The following is a 20395-nucleotide window of genomic DNA, read 5'->3' on the forward strand; positions in this document are numbered from 1 at the left end:
TCAGCCAGCCAGGGGCTGCCTGGCGGTCACGCCCCGGGCAGGCCTGTCTGCTCAAGGTCACAGCCCCCCCAGCCGCAGCCAGGGCTGTCGAGGGGTGCCACTCAGCACTCAGGAGGCTGTGGGCCCTTATCTGCGTCCCTAGGGAGAAGTGTTTCTATTTTCACTCTGGCAGAGATTTCCACATGAGGAGGGGACCTGGGGAACTGGGGTGGCAGGCACAGCTGGCCGGCCGCACCTGTCCCAGGCCCTTGGGCGGGTGCTGCTGGGGACCAGGAGCACCAGAAACCGGAGCAGGTCCTGCCCCTGCCCCTGGAGGGTCCCTGAGCTGGGCCCGGGGTGGTGCCAGGCTTCTCCCCCATCAGAGCCGTACCCCCCCACCCCCGGCCATCCAGCCCAAGACAAAAAGCTCAGAGGACCAGTTGGTTTTTTCCTTTTTATGAGTTTTTTTCTTTGTTTTTTTTTAATATGAAAATTACTTGAAAAGACAAGGGGCCAACCCCACTGGCCGGCCACACCGATCCTAACATTCCAGGTGTAAGTTACAGAGCTTAAATTCATCTACAAAAAAAGTAATAAAAATAAAATTTAAAATGGCACCTTCAACAGAACACAACAGAACTGACGCCGCCGCGGGGCCCGCAGCAGGCGCACGGCGGCTCCTCCGCTCCGCTCCGGCCAAAAGGAAACTCAAAGCTAACGGGACTCCTCGGAATAAATCTTGGAATAAGTTAGAGAGCGGCCGGGGCGCGGCTCTCTGCATGGGGGCAGGGCACTACCAAACGGGCGGCGGGCGGGTGGGGGCGCGGTGGGGGGGGCTGGCTAGTCCTCGATGACGATGGGCTCGTCGTTGACCGGGGCGGGCACGGGCGGCCGCAGCGGCAGCGCCTGGCTCTGGCGCAGGGCAATGGGCTTGTAGGGCCGGCGCGCGGCCCGCTTGGTCTCCGACGACGACAGCAGTTTGCGGATCTTCCTGCAAGCACAGAGGCGGGAGGGCGTCAGGGCCAGGGGCGGAGTGGCGCGGGGCAGGGGGAGAGACTGCGGCCTGCCCCACCTGGTTTCCTCCGTGGCCATGTAGAACACATCGTCCGGGGCATCGATCCAGTTCATCCGTCGCCGCTTGACAGGGGGCAGGGAGCCCCCCCGGATCAGGCGCACTTTGGTGGGGTAAGACTTCCCGTTGAGCAGAAGGTTCCGGCTTGGTCCCTATGGGGAGGAGGGGTTAGGTGATGCCCCAGGGCAATGCAAGTATCTGCACCCCCCCTGCTCGGGCCATACCCACGCTGTACCCCACTTACCATGTGCCTGGCCTGTCCGTGGTTCGCCAAACCTGGCAAGAGCAAGGCGACAGTGTGAGACCCAAGGACGCATCCTGTGCCACCCGCGGCCTCTAAGCTGCAGTCTAAGCAGGCAGCCCCGTCGGCCAGATGCCCTGGCCCCTTAGCCCGAGGGCCTGCAGGGACTCAGGGCTTTATTACAGGCCAAGCCAGCCCGACCCGCTGGCAGAACAGAAGCACCATGGGGTGTACTTGGTCATGGGTGCGGCTGCTGTGGCCTGCACCAGGGCCTGACAAGAACTTCCGTGGCAGGCTCAGACGCCTGCAGAGGTCCCTCCCCAGCTGGCCACTGAGGCCCTTGGGAGGGACTCCAAGACTGGGCTCAGAGATGACAAGCCAGCCAGGTTTTGCCCAGGGGCTGTGTCAACACACACCCACCCACCACCAGCTTCCTGGCACCAAAGACTCAACCCCCATAAGCAGAGGGGAGGGCAAGAGCTGCAGGGCTATGCCTGGGAGCAGGTACTGAGTGTGCAGGTGAGGGCATGCAGGTGAGTGGGAAGATGTGTGTGCATGTACAGATGAGTGTGCAGTCGTGAGCACGCACCACTGAGCATGCAAGAGTGCACCTGTGAGTGCAGGAGAAAGCATGCAAGTGTGTGTAGAAGTGAATGTGGCAAGTGTGTTCAGGTAAGCATGGCAAGTATGAATGTAGAAGTATGTGCACACAGAAGTGAGCGTGCAGGTGTGTGCATACAGGTGAGTGTGCAGGAATGTGTATGCAGGTGATAGTGCATACAGGTGAGCGTGTGTGTGCGTGCAGGAATGAGTATGCAGGTGTGTGTGTGCAGAAGCAAGCATGCAGGTGTGTGCAGGTGAGATTGTGCAGGTGCATGTGTGCAGGAGTGAGCATGCAGGCGTATGCAGGTATGCATGCAGGTGTGAGCGTGCAGGAGTGCACATGCATGCAAGAGTGTGCAGGTCTAAGCATGCAGGAGTCTGAGCATGCAGGAGTGTGCATGTGCATGAGTGAGTGACCGTGCGTGAGCGTGCAGGTGTGTACATGAGTGTGTAGGAACGAGCATGCAGGAGTGAGCATGCAGGTGTGTGCACGTGCAGGAGTAAGCATGCAGGAGTGTACAGGTGCGCAGGTGTGTGAGCATGCAGGAGTGAGCGTACAGGTATGTGCATGCAGATGTGTGAACGTGCAGGTGAGAGCATGTAGGTGTGTGCATGCAGGTCTGTGAGCGTGCACATGTGTATATATGTAGATGTGTGCGCATGCAGGAGGGTGCGTGCAGGAGCGAGTGTGCAAGTGTGAGCATGCAGATGAGTAAGAGTGTGCGTGTGCGCCCTGGCACATGTGGTCACCAAGGGTCTGGCTGAAAGAACAGCACCCAGCACCCCCATGGAAGGATGAGGCCCGACATGGGCGCTCTCAGGTGCACCAGGGGGAGGGTGCTGGGAGGGGCCTGGGCACCTGGTCTGCAGCCCGTGGCCAGTGTGAAGGCCAGCAGAGCCCACACCACTTACCCAGGTAAGTGCCTAGCACGGCGAGCAGCAGAGGGAGGAAGCACAGGGGAGCGTTAGTGCGGGTAGCCCGGGGGCACAGACAGTGAGGGCGTGGGCGGGGCGCCTGGGCACACCCCACGTGTTCAGTGGGGCTTTGCAAGGCCAACCCAAGCCCAGGGGGCATGCTGGAGAAGCAGAGTTGGTGTGGGGAGCACCCAGCCCCCAACACGCTGGGGGAAGTGGCCAGAACAGTAGGACACTGCCTGCTGCCCCTGGCTGGTCGCCAGCCTGGGCAAGTCCACACGGACGCCCATGCCCTCACGTCCTGGGCACACCGCCGCAACCCCTCCACGGTGGCCTGGTCCCCGATGGTCCTGTACGTGGCCCACCGAGGGGGCAGCGGCTCCTGGAGGACTAGGGGTGTCAGCAGTGCTGTGGGGGGGCTGATGGCAGGAACCCAGGTGCCCCATCCGCCCCCGCCCCCCACCCAGGTCCCACAGCCCCCGCCAGGCACAAAGAGGGGTGCGGTGGTGGCGAGCGGCCCAGGGAGCTAAGGCAGAGGCATGCGGCAATCAGCACAACAGCGAGGCGGGCAGCGGGGCCACACCCGCGAGGACAGTCCACAACCGGGTGGGGGCCTCGAGCTCAGTGCGAGGAGGGCGCGGCCCGGCCCCCATGGACTGCCCCGGGACGTGGCCGGGCCGCCGGCGGCCATGCACACGAGCACATACAGGCACCCCACCAGCGGCCGCCCCAGGCCTTACCCCTACTGGGCATCAAGAGACGCTTCTTCATGTTGCCTGGCCATGCCCGATGGCGGGAGAGAGAGGAGAGAAGACACGGTGAGCGGGCAGCGGGCGGGCCGGGCCCTGCGCCTCGGCGCGGCCCACACTCACCGTCCACGCCGTTGTGGTGCTCGTAGCCCCTCTTGCCCAGGATGGTGGGCGAGCCGCTGCTGATGACGGGGGCCGGCTTGGCGGGGCTCAGGCCGGCCAGCACGCCGGGCACGCTCTTCGCGGGCTCAGGCTTCGGGGGGCGCGGGTGGGCCTCTGCAGGAGCGCAGGCCGGGTCAGCGCGGGTGGGGGAGCTGGAGCCACCCACCTGTGCCTGAGCTCGGGGCCGGGGCGGGCGGGGGCTCACCCAGGTACCGCAGCACGGCCTCCAGGGGCTTCCGCACGGCCTGCTTCAGCACCAGCGGGCTCTGGGAGGCCTCGGGCAGCCGGGCCGTACCTGTGGGGCCAAGAGTCAGTGCTCGCGGGCACCCCCAGGGCGGGGCAGGGCGTGGCGGGCGGGCGGGCACTCACACTCAGCCTTGATGGCCGCGCTGTTGATGGGCGTGTAGGGGTGCCTGGCCGCGTGCTGGGGCCGCAGGATCTCCCTGCACAGGCGCCGTGCGATGCGCGTGAGCTTGGTGGTGTGCAGGTAGAAGGCCTGTCGCGTCTTCATGGCGAACTTGGGGCTCCCGCTGCTCCGGGCTGGGAGGCCGTGGGGACTCTGCGGGAGGGGGCGCGCCGCCCCGACACAGCGCCATGACCGCGGGCAGGGGCCGCGTGGCCAGGCGGGGCTGTGGGGCGGGCGAGCCGCTTACCGAGTTGCTGCGGTTTGGTCCCGGCCTCTCCCCATCGAGCCGGGTTGGCATTTTCAAGCCACCATATTTCTTCCAATATGTCCAACAAGAGGCGCAGAGACGACACTGCATGTTAGGGGGACCCCAAGAATACCACTGGTAAGACTGGGTGGCTACGAACAACAAAGTTGGAGATAGGCGGGTTCTTAAGCAGAACCAGTGACGGCAGAGCCCTCAGCTGCCCCTGCCCGGCCGCCGGCCGCCCCGGGTGCCCAACCCCCAGGGACCCCAGATGAGGCTCCCCGGACAGGGTATGGGCCCCAGGCTGGCCCCGACCGCGGGCGGCACCCGGGCCGGGCACTTACTGTAGCAGCTCTCGCAGGCCCGGCCGGCCCCGGGGCTCTGGCCCGGGGTGCCTGCGCCATTCACCACGCCCGCCTTGACATTATTGCCGCTGATCTGGTTCGGGTTTGGCTTGTTGCTTGGAGCAAGGGAGAAAGGGGCGTCAGGGGCTGCTGGGGGGCGTGGCTCGCCGCCCACCACCCACTGCTGCCGCCCGCGCTCACTAGTTGGGGATGTAGACCTGCTTCAGCTTGCTCTCCGCCTCAGCTGCCTTCAAGCGTTTCTGAAAACACAAGGGCCTGTGTGTGTGGCATGCCCAGCCGGCCGCAGCCGCCCCCGCACGCGCCACGGTGCCCACCTGCTGCACGTATCTGTCCGTGGTCTTCCACATGTAGTAGTACTCGATGATGCTCGTCAGTGACTTCCAGGGCAGCTGGGCCAGGGCGGGGGCAGGGAAGCCGCATGAACCCCACGCCGAGGCTGGCCGCACCACCCCTCCCTGTGCAGTCAGCCGGGGGGTCCCGCGTCCCTGCCACTGTCCCCACACTGCCCAGGCTCCCCCGTGGTGTCCACCAGTGCCATCGTCCGTGTCTGGAACTTTCTCACGTGACGACTGCCAACCAGCCCTGTGCTCTTGGCATCGCCTATGGTTTGTCGTGGCTCCTGACACAGGCCGAGAGGTGCCTGGGCCACGCCCCCAGCACCGACAGTTCTCGGACCTACCTTGGCACAGGAGACAGGGACCACTGTTCACTGGCGACTGCTTGCCGGGCTGGTGGCACAGAATGTGCCAGGCTGACCCTGCCCTCCCACCCCTCCACCTGTGCAGCTGGTGAGTCAGGTGGCCAAGGCGCCCCAAGGACGAGGAGCAAGGAGCACGGTGGCCACTGCGGTACTCACAAAGTCCTGCTGGATGTCAGTGAAGTCCTTGCCGTACTTCTCCAGGGCCTCCTCGAAGAGGCTGGCCTCCGAGGCTGACCACTCCTCCATCTCGTCTCTGCATAGCACCGGCCCGCCCTGGGGCACCAGGGCTGAGATGGCCTTGGCCACGTCATATACACTCTTGTGCAGCGTGTCCATGGCGTGGAACTGCGGCAGAAACAGGGCTGAGTGCACACACGCACGCGCGCGCGCACAGACACACACACACACACACACACACACACACACACGGAAGGGCCAAGGCCACGGGAATGCGGGAGGGAGCAGCCAACCATCAGGGTCCCACAGCAGGGAGGAGCTTCCCTGGGAGGGCCCAAGCAGCCCCTTACCAGCGTGATGTCCCGGGAGGCCGCGGCCGCGCTCATGTGCAGGCTGGGCTGCCGGACAGAGCTGCTACAGTCCAGGGCCCGTGCAAAGGTGCCCACAGAGCTGGGGGAGAGAGACGCTGAGCAGGGCAGGCCACCCACCACACGGACATGCGACATGCCCCCCAGTCAGTCCTGGGCACTGAGGACAGAGACTAGACATCCGGGACAGACACAGAGTACCCATGAAGAGACAACGGGTTTGCCGGGGACAGGCACTGAGTATCCTGGGGCCAGACACTGAGTATCCCGGGGGCAGACACTGAGTATCCCGGGGCCAGACACTGAGTATCCCAGGGCCAGACACAGAGTATCCCGTGGCAGACACAGAGTATCCCAGGGCAGACTCTGAGTATCCCAGAGTATCCCGGGGGTAGACACGGAGTATACGGGGCAGACACCAAGTATCCTGGGGGCAGACTCTGAGTATCCCGGGGCAGACACTGAGTATCCTGGGGGCAGACACGGAGTATACGGGGCAGACACTGGACGCCTGAGGACAGACTCAGGATATCCCTGGGACTTAGTTGGGCACCCTGGGGAGCGGCTGGCAAGAGGACACCTGGTGTTGGCGCAGCCCTGCTGATAGTCCCCTCAGAACTGCAGAGGCTGGGTCTATGGTGCCACTAGCAGGTCAACCTGTACCTGCGGGGCAAGTGCATCAGCAGCCTGATGGTGCCTTCAGGCTTCCTGATACCCCAAAATTGCCACTGTGCTTTTAGTCGGAACCCAACAACATGGGACCAAGTTTACCAAGAAATTAAATGACAAAAAGTTAGATATGTGGAAGTCATGCTCGCAAACCTCTGACTCAGCCATACAAGCTCATTTATTGGCCTTATTTCAGAGACTTATAAATAAATCTCAAAAGAAATCAAATGTCACAATTAATCTCAGACCTGCACATGGCTGAACAGACTGAGGCAAATAGGAGGGGGGTGGGTCAGCCTAGAGCCCGCCCACACAGAGCCCCTGGCAGCCACTTGCTTCCATAATCCAAAACCGCTGCCGTATCCTGGCCTGACTCCACCATCTCAGGACAAACCTGACCAAGATGTAATCTGCTGAAAACTTGGATATGTGGCTTTTGTGACTGGAATCTCCAGGCTTTCTCAGAGTTGGATGGGCTACCTCCCCCCACTTGCCAATACCCCCGGGAGCACTGGCAGTCACCCCCACTGACCAACTCCAGCACCACCAAGTCAGCTCTACTACCAGCCTTGCTCTAGAGACCCCTAAAGAAATCTCAAAAGAAATCAAAAGCCGCAACTAATCTCGGACCTACGTGTAGCTGAATAGTCTGGGGTAAGTCGGAGGACGGCCGGTTGGCCTGGTGCCTGCCCAAGCAGAGCCCCAGGCGCTGCTTGCTTCCACAATCCAAAACTGCTGCCATACTCCTGGTCTGACTCTACCGTCTCAGGACAGGCTTCACCAAGATACAATCTGCTAGAGAGATCTTGGGGCTGGAGCGATAGCACAGCAGGGAGGGCATTTGACTTGCACATGACTGACCCGGGTTTGACCCCCAGCATCCCATATGGTCCATCAAGCACCGCCAGGAGTAATTCCTGAGTGCAGAGCCAGGAGTAAGCCATGAGCATCGCTGGGTGTGATGCAAAAAAAAAAAAAAAGGTCAAGATACAATCTGCTGAAAAATTGGGTATACTGGTTTTGTGACTGAAATCTCCAAGCTCTCTCGGGATCAGGATGGGCTACCTTCCTCCACCTCCCTGTACTTCCAGAAGACTTGGCAGTCAGGTCCATACCCCAAATTTGCCACCCAACTGAAAAGCTACACCAGCCTTACCATTCCAATAAAAATGAGTGCCCTGAACAAACATTATGACCTCTTAGCACCTCTATTGCAAACCATAATGCACAAAAGGAAAAGGAGAGACAGAGCAAGAAGGAAAGTGCCTCCATAGAGGGAGGCTGGGGGTAGGGGTGGGTGATTGGGGGATGGTGGGAGGGAAACAGGGGACATTGGTGGTGGGAAATTACACTGGTGGAGGGATGGGCTGGATCACTGTATGACTGAAACCCAACTATGAACAGCTTTGTAATGGTCTATCTCACGGATATTCAATTAAGAAAACTTAAAAAATAAGTAAGGTAGAGTTCAGCCCAATTCAATCAACTTAATCAATGGCTGATTTGCCTTGCAAACGGCCGAACCAGGTTCGATTCCTCCGTCCCTCTCAGAGAGCCCAGCAAGCTACCAAGAGTATCCCACCCGCACGGCAAAGCCTGGCAAGCTCCCTATGGCGTATTCGATATGCCAAAGACAGTAACAAGTCTCACAATGGAGACATGACTGGGGCCCGCTTGAGCAAATCGATGAGCAACAGGATGACAGTGCTACTCCTAGTTAGAAACAAACAAACAAAAAGAAGCGCTGAGGTGCAGGGCAGGGCAGGGCCTCCTGTGAGGCACTTTCTCCCGTCTGCCCCAGGGCCATGCTGGAGGCTGAGGTGCGAGCGCAGTCCTCTGAGGCTTACCGGGCCACCACCAGGAACTGGTCGATCTGCTTGTCCACCAGCGGGTTATGCGCCTCCCACACCTTCGTCTCCAGCTGGGCCTGGTCCCGCCCATCCTCCTCACCTGCAGGGGACAAGCAGGGAACAGGGCTCAACAGGCCCATGCAAGCACACACACGCACCCCGCCTCCCACACACATGCACATGCTCCCACACACGTGCACACTCCCACATACACGCACCCTGCCTCCCACATGCATGCACACGCCCACATACACGCACCCCACCTCCCACACGCATGCACATGCTCTCACACGCTCTCCCTCCCCCACACACTGCACACTCCCTCTCCCACACTGCACACACGCACACTCCCTCCCACATGCACGCGCTCCCTTCCACATACATGCACACTCCCACACACACGCTCCCCCCCACACTCCCTCCCACACACATGCACTCTCCCTCTCCCACACACACGCAGTTTCTTCCACATGCACACGCTCCCTCTCTCACACACACTGCAACTCCCTCCCACGTGCCCCCATATATGCACACTCCCACACACATGTTCACATGCATCCTCACGTCCACACAAGCTCCCCCCTCCCCTTTCCCTCACACACACACTCACACTGACACTTCCTCACACACACAGGCACCCACGAGCACACGTGTGTGCTGGGAGTTGTCGTTTAAACCCCGAGGAGGCCCCAGGAGCTTCGGCTACACCCCAAGGTATGGCAGCTGGGCGCTGTAACCGGGATTACGGCCAGAGTGGCCCCAGAGCCATGTCCATCATAGCTGTGCTCAGCCAGCCCTTCGTGGTGCTCCAAGCGGCTTGGACTCAGTCCAGGGCCCCCTTCGAGCAAGCACGCCCCCCGGCAGCCCCTGCCCAACGCAACACACAGCAGTGGGGCCCGGCCAGGGCTGAGGGGGCAGACCTCCAGCAGTGTGCCGGGGGAGCCAGAGAACCTGCACCCCCCCACCCCCAGCTGACCACCCCCAGCTCCCCCTGTGCTCCTGCAGCATCAGAGCCAGTCTGGACTGGGCACCGGGCTGTGGGCACCAGGGCTGAGCCGTCCACCAAGACCCCTCCCAGCACCCAAGCTCCAAGGGTCAGGTGACTGAGCACAGTGTGGACAGGAAGCTGTGGACGCACTCACCCCTGGGGGCGAGGTCAAGTGTCCAGTGCAAGGGTGGGGGGACGGCCCACGGCAGCTCAGTCCCCACCACCCACACCCGTACAGCCCTGTGGGCAGGGGTCCCAGGAAAAAGGATCGGACAAGAGGGAGGGGCGCGCCCTCACAAACACGCGAACACACGGCAGGTGCATGCCCAGAAGCCGGGGCACGCACGGACGGACAGCCAGGGAGCAGTGGCCTCGGGGGAAGTCAGAGCCCGGTGCTAGCCCCGGAGCCCCCTTCCTCTCTCAGAAGCTCCACTCCAGGGTCTCGTTTACCTTCGCGTGACGCCCCCCGTAAATCCACACCACGCAAGAGTTCTCCGACGGGGCACAGACACACCACGTAGGTTTATGATTAGAAACAGACTGCCCATAAGGCAAGAGAAAAGCCCTGCCAGTGGGCGCGCGTCCTGGGGAGAAGGGCTGCCCACTGGCCGCCCACCCACCTTCTTCCAGCAGGTCGGTGATGTCGGCCTGGTAGCGGCTCCCCACACGGATCTCGCCTTTGTCGGCCAGCAGGGTCTTCTGCTGCGGGTCGTAGACCAGGGAATAGAAGAAGAAATCCTGCAGGACAGCAGGGCCTGCGTCATGGGGGTGGCGGGTCCCGCGAGCAGCCCCGACCAGGGCCAGCAGCAGCAAAGGCCTGAGGCCAGGCCAGTCCACTCCTGGCAGTGGGCAGCTGCAGAACCACACAGTGGAGGCTACATACACACACACACACACACACACACACATACACACACACACACTGACCCCACCATTGGCCATTTCCTTGGAACACTGGCCCTTCCCCCGCCTCAGTGCCCCACAGGGCACTTGCAGCTACAGAACCACACGGTGGAGGCTACACACACACACACACACTCTCTCTGACCCCACCACTGGCCATTTCCTTGGAACCACTGGCCCTTCCCCGCCTCAGTGCCCCACAGGGCACTTGCTGCCACATCTGTCCCCAGGTCACTCTTTCCGGCCATGCTCTGCTGCCAGCACTTCCACCGAACAGGGGGGTCCCGCCACCCGCAGTGGCCAACACTGGAGAGGGCCGCAGCAGGGCTGGGGTCTCCCCACTGGGTCTTGCCTGACTCCAGTGGACACTGTGCCCAGCAGCTTCTGGGCCCAACTCTGCCTCTCCTGACAACACAGCGCCCTCTGCTGGGCCGCGCCCGCAGCTGCTCATTCCGGGATCTCCAGCCTTGTCCCGTGTCCCCAGAAGCCCAGAGCCTGGAGGGGGGGCTAGGGGACACTGTCGGTGGTGACGGGGGCCAGAGGCAGATGGCTCTTGGAGGGAGGTCAAGGAACAGGGGTCACGTGAGCTCAGGAAGGCCCTCGTGATGCGGCCACCGGACCCCAGCAGGCGTCTCACACACAGCGCTGCTCTGCACCTGGGTGCCCCCGGCTGCTGCTCAACTCTGGAAGCTCAGCCTCCAGGCGGACAGAAGGCCAGACGGACACAGACACAGAGACACAGACACACACGCGCGCCACAGACACGCAAAGACACAGACACACACACACAGACACGCACGCACGCCTCGGGGACCAGCCGGTGCTCACCTCCCGCTCCAGGTAGGACTTGAGTGACTCGGTCTCATTGAGGAGGGTGACGCTGCACTTCCCCCTGGAAGAGAAGGCCGTGAGGGGGCTGCGCGCACAGCCCTGCCCAGCAGGCCAGGCTCCCGCCGTGCGGGCCAGGGGGCACCCGGCCTGCGGGCCCGCCCAGGTACCTGATGTGCGTGGCCGGCAGCGACTCCAGCTGCCGGGACAGGAACAGCTCCCGGTGGCGCAGCTGGTGCTGCAGCTTCTCCGGCAGGCTCACCATCTCGGGGTTCTCCAGCTCCTCCTCCAGCTCCCCTGGGGACGGGAGCTGTCAGCCGGGGTGCAGCCGCGGAGGAGCGGGACGAGGCCGCAGGCGTCCCCGCCGGCGCTTACCTTCCTCGCCATTGTCGGCCCCGGCTCCCGTCTTGTAGCAGACAGACAGAGCTGGACAAGGAGACAGTGGCCCATGGGTCAAAGGCATGGGGGACACCACTGGCACCCGCGAGGGGTGGGAGGGCCGAGAGCAGCGCCGCGCCCGCAGGCGAACACAGTCCCAACAAGGGAATTGAGGCAGCTCCCCGAAGGCGGGGGCCCGGGAGGCGCTCCACGGGCAGTGCCGGGCGGGCACAAGGGGCCTGTCTGCTGACCCCACAGCACACCTGTGCCAAGGGCCCAGTGCCCAGTGCCGTGAGGAGACAGCGGGGCCAAAATGACACACCCTCCTGGGGTGTGACACACCCACCACGCTCTCAAGCCCCGAGACCCCGAAGGCCGAGACAACACCGGGCAGACCCCGGTCCCACCTGCACCCGAGACAGGAAATCGGGTCACAGGTGACTGGCGGGAGGTAACCACACCTCTGGGATACCAGAGGCCTTTGTCCACTGCACCAGGGCAGGCGTCCAGGGTGCAGCCTGGCTCTGACCTGGCCCGTGAGCCCCCGCAGCCCCCCGCCCGGCCCGGCACTCACTGGCGTGCTTGTCGGCCAGCGCGATGAGCGTGCTGGAGATGTCGCGCCGGCGGTAGAAGCACACCACCTTGGCCTCCACGTTGCCGTTCGCTGTCTGCAACAGAAGCAGGCCCGACGCCGGGCTGGAGGCGGCCAAGGGGTCGGGGTCCAGAGCCCCCCAGGCACGCTCACAAGGCTGACCCTGGCACAACGCAGTCCCAGCCCACACCCCGGGCCCCCGCGAGACCTGCACTGGGCCAGCAGCTGCCCAAGGCAGAGCCCCCAGGCCCCTGGCACTGCTCCCCCCGGCCCCCGCCCGGCACTTCTGCTGCGCACCTTGTTGAGCTCCTCGATCCTGCGGATGAGGTACGGATTGCTGGAGGAGTTCTCGAAGTACACGTAGTCTGCAGAGAGCAAAGCGTCAGCCAGGCCTCGGGAGCCCCCCAGTCGCCGCGCCCAAAACACCCGGGGCCCACCCAGGTCTGCTGTGCGGGAGCCACGGCCGGGGCAGACGGCTGGGAGGTATCCCCTTCCCACAGCCACTTGCACCTGAGCCACACGTCTGCGGGGGCAAGGCTGCATGACACACCTGCGGGGGGCACAGCTGGGGGACACACCTGCGGGCACAGCTGGGGGACACAGCTGAGGGACACACCTGCGGGCACAGCTGGGGGACACACCTGCGGGCAGGCACCTACGGGGTGTACGGACACGCCTACGGCATACACCAAAACCTCGTGTAGGTGGCACAAGGCTGAACCCTATACCACAACAGGACGAAGGTGTCCAGAGAGGGACTTGTAGGCACTAGAAGGTTCTGGAAGAAGGCTGCTCAGCACAGGACATCCTGTGCTCTGCTCCCGCCCACGGGAGCCACCGTGAGGTCAGTGTGGGCAGCTCAGCAGCGGGCACCTGACGCCTCCAGGGCTCAGCAAGGAAGGACGGGGCCAGGGAGCCAACTGGAGGGGCGCCAGTACAGCCCCCCAAGATCCCTATGCGCCTTGACTTCCTGCAAGAAAGCCAACATCCCCAAGTGGGATGGGCGCTGGCCCAGCACGTGGCACAGCCAAGCGGGCACTCCGGCAGCGCCCCTCACCCACACACCTAGCAGAGACCACCCCCTCAGCCAGGCCACCCATGCCAGGGCAGGGCAGGGCGCCCACCTGCGCCCGGGCACAGAAGCCCAGGGGCAGGGCCCCAAGATGGGGCAGTGAACAGGGCCCAAACCCGAGATCTCTGAGCGTGGAGCCGGGGTACCCCGAGCACTGCTGGGTGTGGCCCCAAACAAAAACAAAACAGCAACGGGGAGGGGGGCAGGATGGTGCCCACGCAGCACTGCTACCCCGAGGGGTCTGAGTCCAGTGTCCCGTCCACCCTGGGCCCCTCCTCGGCCCAGGGGACACTCAAGGGTCACAACTGAGCAATAGCAAGTGGTGATCAGAGCCGGGCCTGCTTGCGATGCCTCAGACACACTGCGGGTGACACAGAAGCTGGTCCCCGGCATCAGCCCGGTCCCCGGAGGCCACCAGAGCAGGCCCTGGCCAGTGCGCCCTGTCAGTCTGCACCCCTGCCCCTTGGGCACACGAGCAGCGAGGGGCCGGCCGAGCCCTCCGGTCTGAGGAGAACCCTGGGCTGGCGCCACGCAGGCGGCCGGCCCCCCGTCCCCCAGCTTGCAAACCGGGGTTTGGCGCGGTATGGGCACTGGCCACAGCGACTCCCACGGCAGACTCTTGAGTTTGAAGTGTCAGGGTGAACCCAGGGCCAAGAGCAGCACGGTGAGGGTGTCCCGGGTTCGATCCCCAGTACGGGGAGGGTGCCCCTCAGCCCTGCTGGGAGTGGCCCCTGAGCTCCCCTGCCCCACGCACACACAGAAAACTCCAGAAAGCACGTTGAAATCTGACATCTGAGGCATCCAGACTCCACCGGCAAGACAGGAAATGGTGTGCAGACTCAGGAGCGACCAGCAGGTCCAGGGGGTGAGGCAGCTGCAGGCCCCCCGAAGGACCCCAGTGCAGCAGAAGTGCAAGGGACACCCTCCTGTTACACAGCCCATGGAAAGGCGTGTCCAATCGCCCCCCACATCCCCACACAGAGCCCGTCTTCCTGGGCTGGGTCTGGAGGGCCGCAACAGGGGTCCCGGAGTGGGTCTGGAGGGTCTCAAGGGGGGTTCCGGGGAGGGCCTGGGAGGTGGCGTGAGGGTTCTGGGGTGGGTCAAGAGGATCTCAAGGGGGATCCCAGGGTGGATCTGGAGGGGGGCGTGGGGGTCCCAGGGTGGGTCTGGAAGGTCACAAGAGGGGTCCAGGGGTGGGACTGAAGGGCCACAATGGGGGTCACGGGATAGGTCTGGAGGACCACAATGGCAGTCATGGGATGGGTCTGGAGGGCCACAATGGGGGTGACCGGATGAGTCTGGACGGTCTCAAGGGGGGTCCAGGGGTGGGCCTAGAGGGTTGCAAGGTGGGTCCAGAGGGTTGCATGGGGGTCTCAAGGTGGGTTTGGAGGGCCGCATGGGGGTCCCGAGGACCACATAGGAGTCCAAAGGGCTGCATGGGGGGGTCCCGGGGTGGACCCAGAGGGCTGCACGGGGGTCCTGGAGTGTTTTGAAGGCTGCATGGCGGGTCTCGGGTGGGTAGGGAGGGCCACATGGGGGTCCCAGGGTGGGTCCTGAGGATCGCGTGGGAGTCCCAGGGTGGGTCCGGAGGGCTGCACAGGGGTCGCTAACTGACTGGGTCCTTAAAGACCGCGACCAATCAACTTCTGGGTTGTTTGGGGTCTCCTGCTCCAACACTGGGTCAGCAATGACCACAGACCACCCTGCCTGCCCTGCCCACCCGCGAGGCCCCTCGCTGACGCCCCCTGCAGACGCGGCAGTGACGGGGCGGGAGTCAAGACCCCCGGCGCCGGGCCAGGGACACCCTCTCGGGCCGGGCGCTGCGCCGAGGGAGGGGGGCAGCGGGCAGAGGGCCTGCCGGGGGCACGGCGCGATGCAGCAGCGCCGGGCAGGGGGAGGCAGGGGCCCCGGGGTCCGCACGGGCCTCCCGCGGCAAGCACCCCGGCCGGGGGCAGGGCCAGGTGAGTGTGGGCAGCCCCTCCCCCAGGCCGGGAGCAGGGAGGGGAGAGGCTGGCGGGTGGAGGGAGAGAAGAGGCGGAGCAGGGGGAGAGAAGAGGCTGGAGGGAGGGGGAGAGGCTAGAGGGCGCAGGGGGAGGCCGGAGGGCGCAGGGGAGGCCGGCGGGGGAGGCCGCGGGAGGGGGAGGCCGCGGGCGCGGCGGGCGGTGGGGGAGGGGCGGTGGGGGAGGGGCGGCGGGGGCGGCGGGCGCGCGGGGGCGGCGGGGGCGGCCAACAGGTGGGCGCGGGCGGCGGCGGCGCTTACCTCCGACCCGGTACATGTTGGCGGCCATGTCCGGGCGGCGGGCGCCGGGAAGATGGAGGCGGCGGGCGCGGGCCGGGCGCCGGGCGGGCGGTTTAAAGGGGCCGCGCTCCCGCCGCCGCCGCCGAGCCCGCGAGGCCGCGCACACCAAGGCCGCGCCGGAGCGGAAGGGGCGGGGCCTGGCGGGGCGGGGCCTGCGCGGGCCCGGCGCGACTTCCGGCCCCCCCGCCCGGGACCCCGGCCGTGATGGGGCGGGGGGAGGGGCGCCGGGCGGGCGGGCGCAGTCCCGGGCTCGGGAGAGGGGCCCTCGGGGAGGCGGGACGGGATGACCCCCGAGGGCGGTGGGCCGCAGGCCCGGCCACGGCTGGGGGCGGCCAAGGACAGGGTCCAGCCGCCCCAGAGCTGGGGGCCCCGGCACAGACCAGCGGGGGTCACTGAGCTACAAAGGCTGGGGCAGCACCATGCAACAGTTTATTCTTCCCTCCTTAGGGGCAGAGGGTGACCCAGGGGCAAACCCCCCCCCCCCGCCCTGTGACCCAATCAGTGTGTGTGACCCGCCTGGCTGCAGCACCCAGTCACCAGGACCAGGCCGTGCACCCTGAGGCTCACCCCCAGCCCCGCCTGCACGGGGGTCATGGGGCCTGGGAACAGCCACGGGCTGCACACATGGCCCCAGTGACCGGAGGCCCTGCTGGCCAGGTCAAGGCCAGGCCCCTTCTCTCCTGGGCACTGCTGAGGGGTGGGGTCCTGGGGTGTCAGGGCAGGGCCCAGCCCCAGGGAGAGCCCGGAGAGCCGGTGCAGGTGCACAGACAGACTCCATGGCCGACGTAGTCATCAGTGTGGCCCTTCCCACCAGCCCACCCCCATTCTTTATGATGTCCCCAAGTTTCCGTGCACCCCCCAGGGACCCTGGGGTCAAACACATTCAGGGGCCCCCAGAAACTGGCACGCTGAGATCTGGGAAGGCTGCCTGGAGGCACACGACGGGGGAAGCACTGATGGCCTGGAGTGAGGGGCTGCCCTTCCTGGCCACCCAGCTCCAGACACTGGCCATTTCTCCTCTGGAGGACTGGAGGCCTAGTGCAGGGTGCCCCCTCCTCCAGAAGTCCCCTCGTACAAAGCACTGCTGCCTCAACTTTCCCTGGTCCTATGTACCCACATGGGCATCCCCGTGGACAGCCGGTGGAGCCGCAGAGCCAGGGCTGGGCAGGCAGCAGGCACTGACCTCGACTTTCACCCCCCAACACCCAGCCCCGCCCTGGGCAGCGAGCAGACGGAGCGCAGGAAAGCACGCAGACATGAGACAAACTGAGACGACTCTTAGACACAGGGAGAGCCCGAGGGCCCCTCACACCTCCTCGGGGACAAGCCAAGGCCCAGGACGGGGCGGGGGGCCCGGGGGAGCAGCACGTCCTTGTCCACGCCGTCGGACAGCAGCCAAGCCACCGTCTGCAGGATCCTCTAAGGGCGGCAGTACCAGTCACGGGCTTGGGAGGGACCACAGGGGCACCCCGCCCGCAAGGCCCCTCACGTACCCTGTCGGGGGAGGGGGAGTCAAGGGCCAGCTGGCGGCGCTCCTCCATGTCCATGCTCCACTGACAGCTCCACTGCCCACTCTGGGGGAGCTCACACACCTGCAGAGACACGAGGCTGGCCACGCCTGCTCACAGATGCCCACAGCAGTGGCCCGGGCAGCAGTCGGTACAACGGCCTGGGCAATGGCCCAGATAGCAGTCAGTGCAGTGACCCGGGCAGTAGTCAGTACAGGGGTCAGTACACTGGCCTGAGCCAGTCAAGGACAGGGGTCAGTGCAGTGATCAGTGTGGTGGCCCAGGCAGTGGTTAGTGCGGTGGACAGTGTAGTGGCCTGGGCAGAGGTCAAGGACAGGGGTCAGTACAGTGACCCAGGCAACTGTCGAGGACAGGTCAGTGCAGTGATCAATGCAATGGCCCAGGCAACAGCCATGGGCAGTGGTCAGTGCAGTGATTGAGTGCAGTGGTGAGTATAGTGGCCGGTGGGTGCAGTGGCCAGTGCAGTGGTGGGTGTGGTGGCCTGGGCAGGGCCTAGCTGCACTGTGGGGGGATATCTTGGGCCCCAGGCAGACAAGGTGCTCCCCCCAAGGCGAGCAGACAGGAGGGGCCTGTGACAGCGCCAGGGGGGCTGCTGCCTTCCGGGAGCCTCCTGAGGAAGGTACCGAGGGGCCCCAAGAGGCAGGAGAGGGGGCAGGGCACTCGCCTTCATGCCAGCCCGGAGTCTATCCCACACCCTAGAAGGCCCCCAATCCGCATCAGGAGTGCTCTCTGAGCACAGAGCCACGAGTAAGCCCTGAGCAAAGCCTAGTGGCGTGACCCAGAAAGAGAAAAGTACAGAAGGAAAGAAAATCCAAAGCAAACCACAGTGCTAAGCCCTCAAAGGGCGGAAACTCGTACCAGCACGTGGGCTGTGATCACTCACGGCCCCACGCTGCCCTCGGGACACAGGACCAAGCCAGGGAGGCGGACGGGGGCGAGGAGGGACAGAGACCTAGAAACAGTCCCCGCCTTCAGGCAGCCCCCAGCAGGCGGGGCTGTCTTCAGGAGTGGGGTGGACCCGTCCCGTCCCCCGGGATGGTGACATCACAGTGGATACGCTGCAGAGGGGCCTCAGAGAACAAGCCTGAGCTTCCCGGCCCAGTCAGAGGCGGGGCAGGGCTGGGAAACGCGCCCGCACTTCCCAGCCTGGTCAGAAAGACAGGACAGGGCACAGCACTGCCCCACAGCTCTTACACGCGACCGGGACAGCCCAGTGGGAAACTGCAGAGGGGCACAGAGGTGAGGACACCAAGAGCAGGTCCTAATGGAGCTGCCTATGCCAGGCCGAGACACACACAAACAGAAACACACAGAGCGTCAAGCACTTGCTCCCACTCCCAGTACTGCCACAACCCAGTCCCACATATGTGCCCTCGGGCTCACACCACACAGCTGCACTCACTCACATGCACACCTCAACACACATACGCATCACACCACATTCGTGGGAGTCACACGGACACTCGTCACACAGCAGTCCTACATATCAAAACTTACAGTCCCATGCAGTCCTGTGCACTCAGAATGTATATGGCTGAGTCAGATGCACATGCTCACACAGCACAAGTCACAGCCACTCACAATTGCATTCACAAGCGTTCACATGCGGGTCAGACATACAGTTACATGCACTCACACTAATGCATTCGCATACCCAAATTCACACCCAAATACAGCCACACTCATTTACATACTCACACTTGTTTAAGACTCAAACTCGGTTCATTCCAGACAAACACACTCATTCATCATTACACTCACGTACTCACGTGTCCAACACACACACACACACAACACACTCGCAAACTTAGGCCAGAAAGGGCACGTGCTCACATCGGCTCATCTGCCTAGAGGAAGGTGTTAGAACAGCTCCAGAATCCTGCAGCAGGAAGTACCCTGGGGGCAGATGCCCTGGAGGTGAGGAGCCGTGGCTCCGAGGCAGAGGATGAGGATAGCTGCTGTAAGACATCCTTGGGACTGTCACTGGAGACTCCAGTGACTTCAGGACCCGCGTGTGGGCAGGAGAAAGGCCCTGGCAAGGTTCCCTCGGGCTACCATGCCTGTGCGCCCGACGGCATCCCCTGGGAGGCTCTGTCTGAGCTGCTTGTCCCCATCTAGCTGGGGTTCCGAGGGGGTGCTGCCGTGCTGTCCCCGGCCCCATGGGTCACGTGTGGGGGAGTGAGTGGGTGAGGGTCTGTATGTAGAATGTGGTGTCATGTGAGCGGGTGCCACGAGTGCAAGTGAGGGCACCATGGTGCACACCAGCAGGGGACAGCTGATCAGGGCACGCACCATGTCCCCCCAGGGAGGGTCTTGGACCCGAGCCCAGGGTGCCAGGAGGGTCAGACCTGAACCCAGGCGTCCCAGAGAGAGGCTCTCAGACCCGAGCCTAGGTGCTGCTGGGGCTCAGGGGGGCAAACTCAGGGCTGGTGTTTGCCACTGCTTCTGGCTTCCAGACCTGGCAGATCCTGGATCTGGCTTTGGGGTCCTCTGCGAACTTGGGGTCCCTGCTGTGGGTGGTCCTGTCTGCAGCCTACACTTCTGTGGGGCCCCTGCACCGGAATACAGATACGGCCTCAGCACGAAGGTGCGGTGGCACGTGACGGTGCCCATCACCCGGGTCTCCGCAAGAGCCCCGGCCCACGCGCGCATCCCAAGTTTCCGCCTCGGCTCCCATCCTAGAGCCAAGTTCTCCGGCTTTGCTCCTGCCCTGCTCAGGGATCGCCCCAGCAAGCCCGGGGCCATCGGGGGTTCGAGGGTCACAGCAAACGGGTGGGCTGCGTGCCTGTACTCTCGACCAAAACCTCTTCATTTTCATGGGTATTCTTTGGACACAAACTCAGCAGGGCTCCGGGCCCACACCCAGACTGGCCGCCGGCGGGCGAGCGCCGTCCCCGCGCGGGAGGCACCTGGCCTCCCTCCCAGGGGTCACTCTGGCCTCGTGGGCCCCGGCCTGACAGGTGCGCGTGCGCGGCGCGGAGGTCGTGGTTCGCCGGGCCGCCCCCGGGAGCCCTGCCCGGCGCGGGGGTCCCCGTCTTACCCAGTCCTGGGTCTGCAGGCCCCGCGGGCAGCCCCCGCCGCGCATGCCCACCTTGCCGGCCGCCCGGCCGCGGGCCCCCCCGCCCCCCGGGGCCCTCGAGGGTGGGCGCATGTCCACCCCCGCGCTCGGCCCACACAGCCCTCGCCCTCGGGCTTGCTCCGGGCCCGGCCCCGCCCCCGCCTCTGTGACTTCACGTTGACGCGGGGCCACGCCCAGGACGGCGCTGGACACCCGGGCGGGCACTTCCGGCAGGGACCACGCCC

The 20395-nt window shown here is 64.4% G+C and overlaps 2 protein-coding genes across 5 annotated transcripts; both read right to left on the reverse strand.

Annotated features, from left to right (window-relative positions):
• Positions 1-419: 419 nt before the first annotated feature.
• Positions 420-15672, reverse strand: MTA1 (metastasis associated 1). Of its 4 annotated transcripts, XM_055132767.1 has the most exons (21): positions 15525-15672; positions 12490-12557; positions 12175-12268; positions 11598-11648; positions 11393-11519; positions 11223-11286; positions 10112-10229; positions 8501-8603; positions 5967-6066; positions 5596-5784; positions 5054-5128; positions 4920-4978; positions 4719-4834; positions 4375-4526; positions 4091-4280; positions 3927-4016; positions 3683-3835; positions 3551-3586; positions 1296-1327; positions 1052-1203; positions 420-970 (listed from the first exon to the last, which is right to left on the reverse strand). In XM_055132767.1, the coding sequence occupies exons 1-21, from the start codon at positions 15550-15552 to the stop codon at positions 820-822; spliced, it is 2148 nt and encodes a 715-aa protein (XP_054988742.1). In that variant the 5' UTR covers positions 15553-15672; the 3' UTR covers positions 420-819. The 4 variants fall into 4 exon arrangements, 3 of the variants coding, with proteins under 3 accessions (XP_054988742.1, XP_054988743.1, XP_054988741.1); XM_055132768.1 differs by lacking the exon at positions 11598-11648; XM_055132766.1 differs by having other exon boundaries at positions 3551-3835.
• Positions 15673-16820: 1148 nt separating this feature from the next.
• TEX22 (testis expressed 22) lies at positions 16821-20283 on the reverse strand. Its single transcript, XM_055133084.1, has 3 exons — positions 20133-20283; positions 17057-17155; positions 16821-16982 (listed from the first exon to the last, which is right to left on the reverse strand). Exons 1-3 carry the CDS (start codon positions 20241-20243, stop codon positions 16842-16844), a joined length of 351 nt encoding a protein of 116 aa, XP_054989059.1. The 5' UTR covers positions 20244-20283; the 3' UTR covers positions 16821-16841.
• Positions 20284-20395: the final 112 nt, after the last annotated feature.

Source organism: Sorex araneus, chromosome 3, assembly GCF_027595985.1.
Source record: "Sorex araneus isolate mSorAra2 chromosome 3, mSorAra2.pri, whole genome shotgun sequence".
Lineage (NCBI taxonomy): Eukaryota > Metazoa > Chordata > Mammalia > Eulipotyphla > Soricidae > Sorex > Sorex araneus.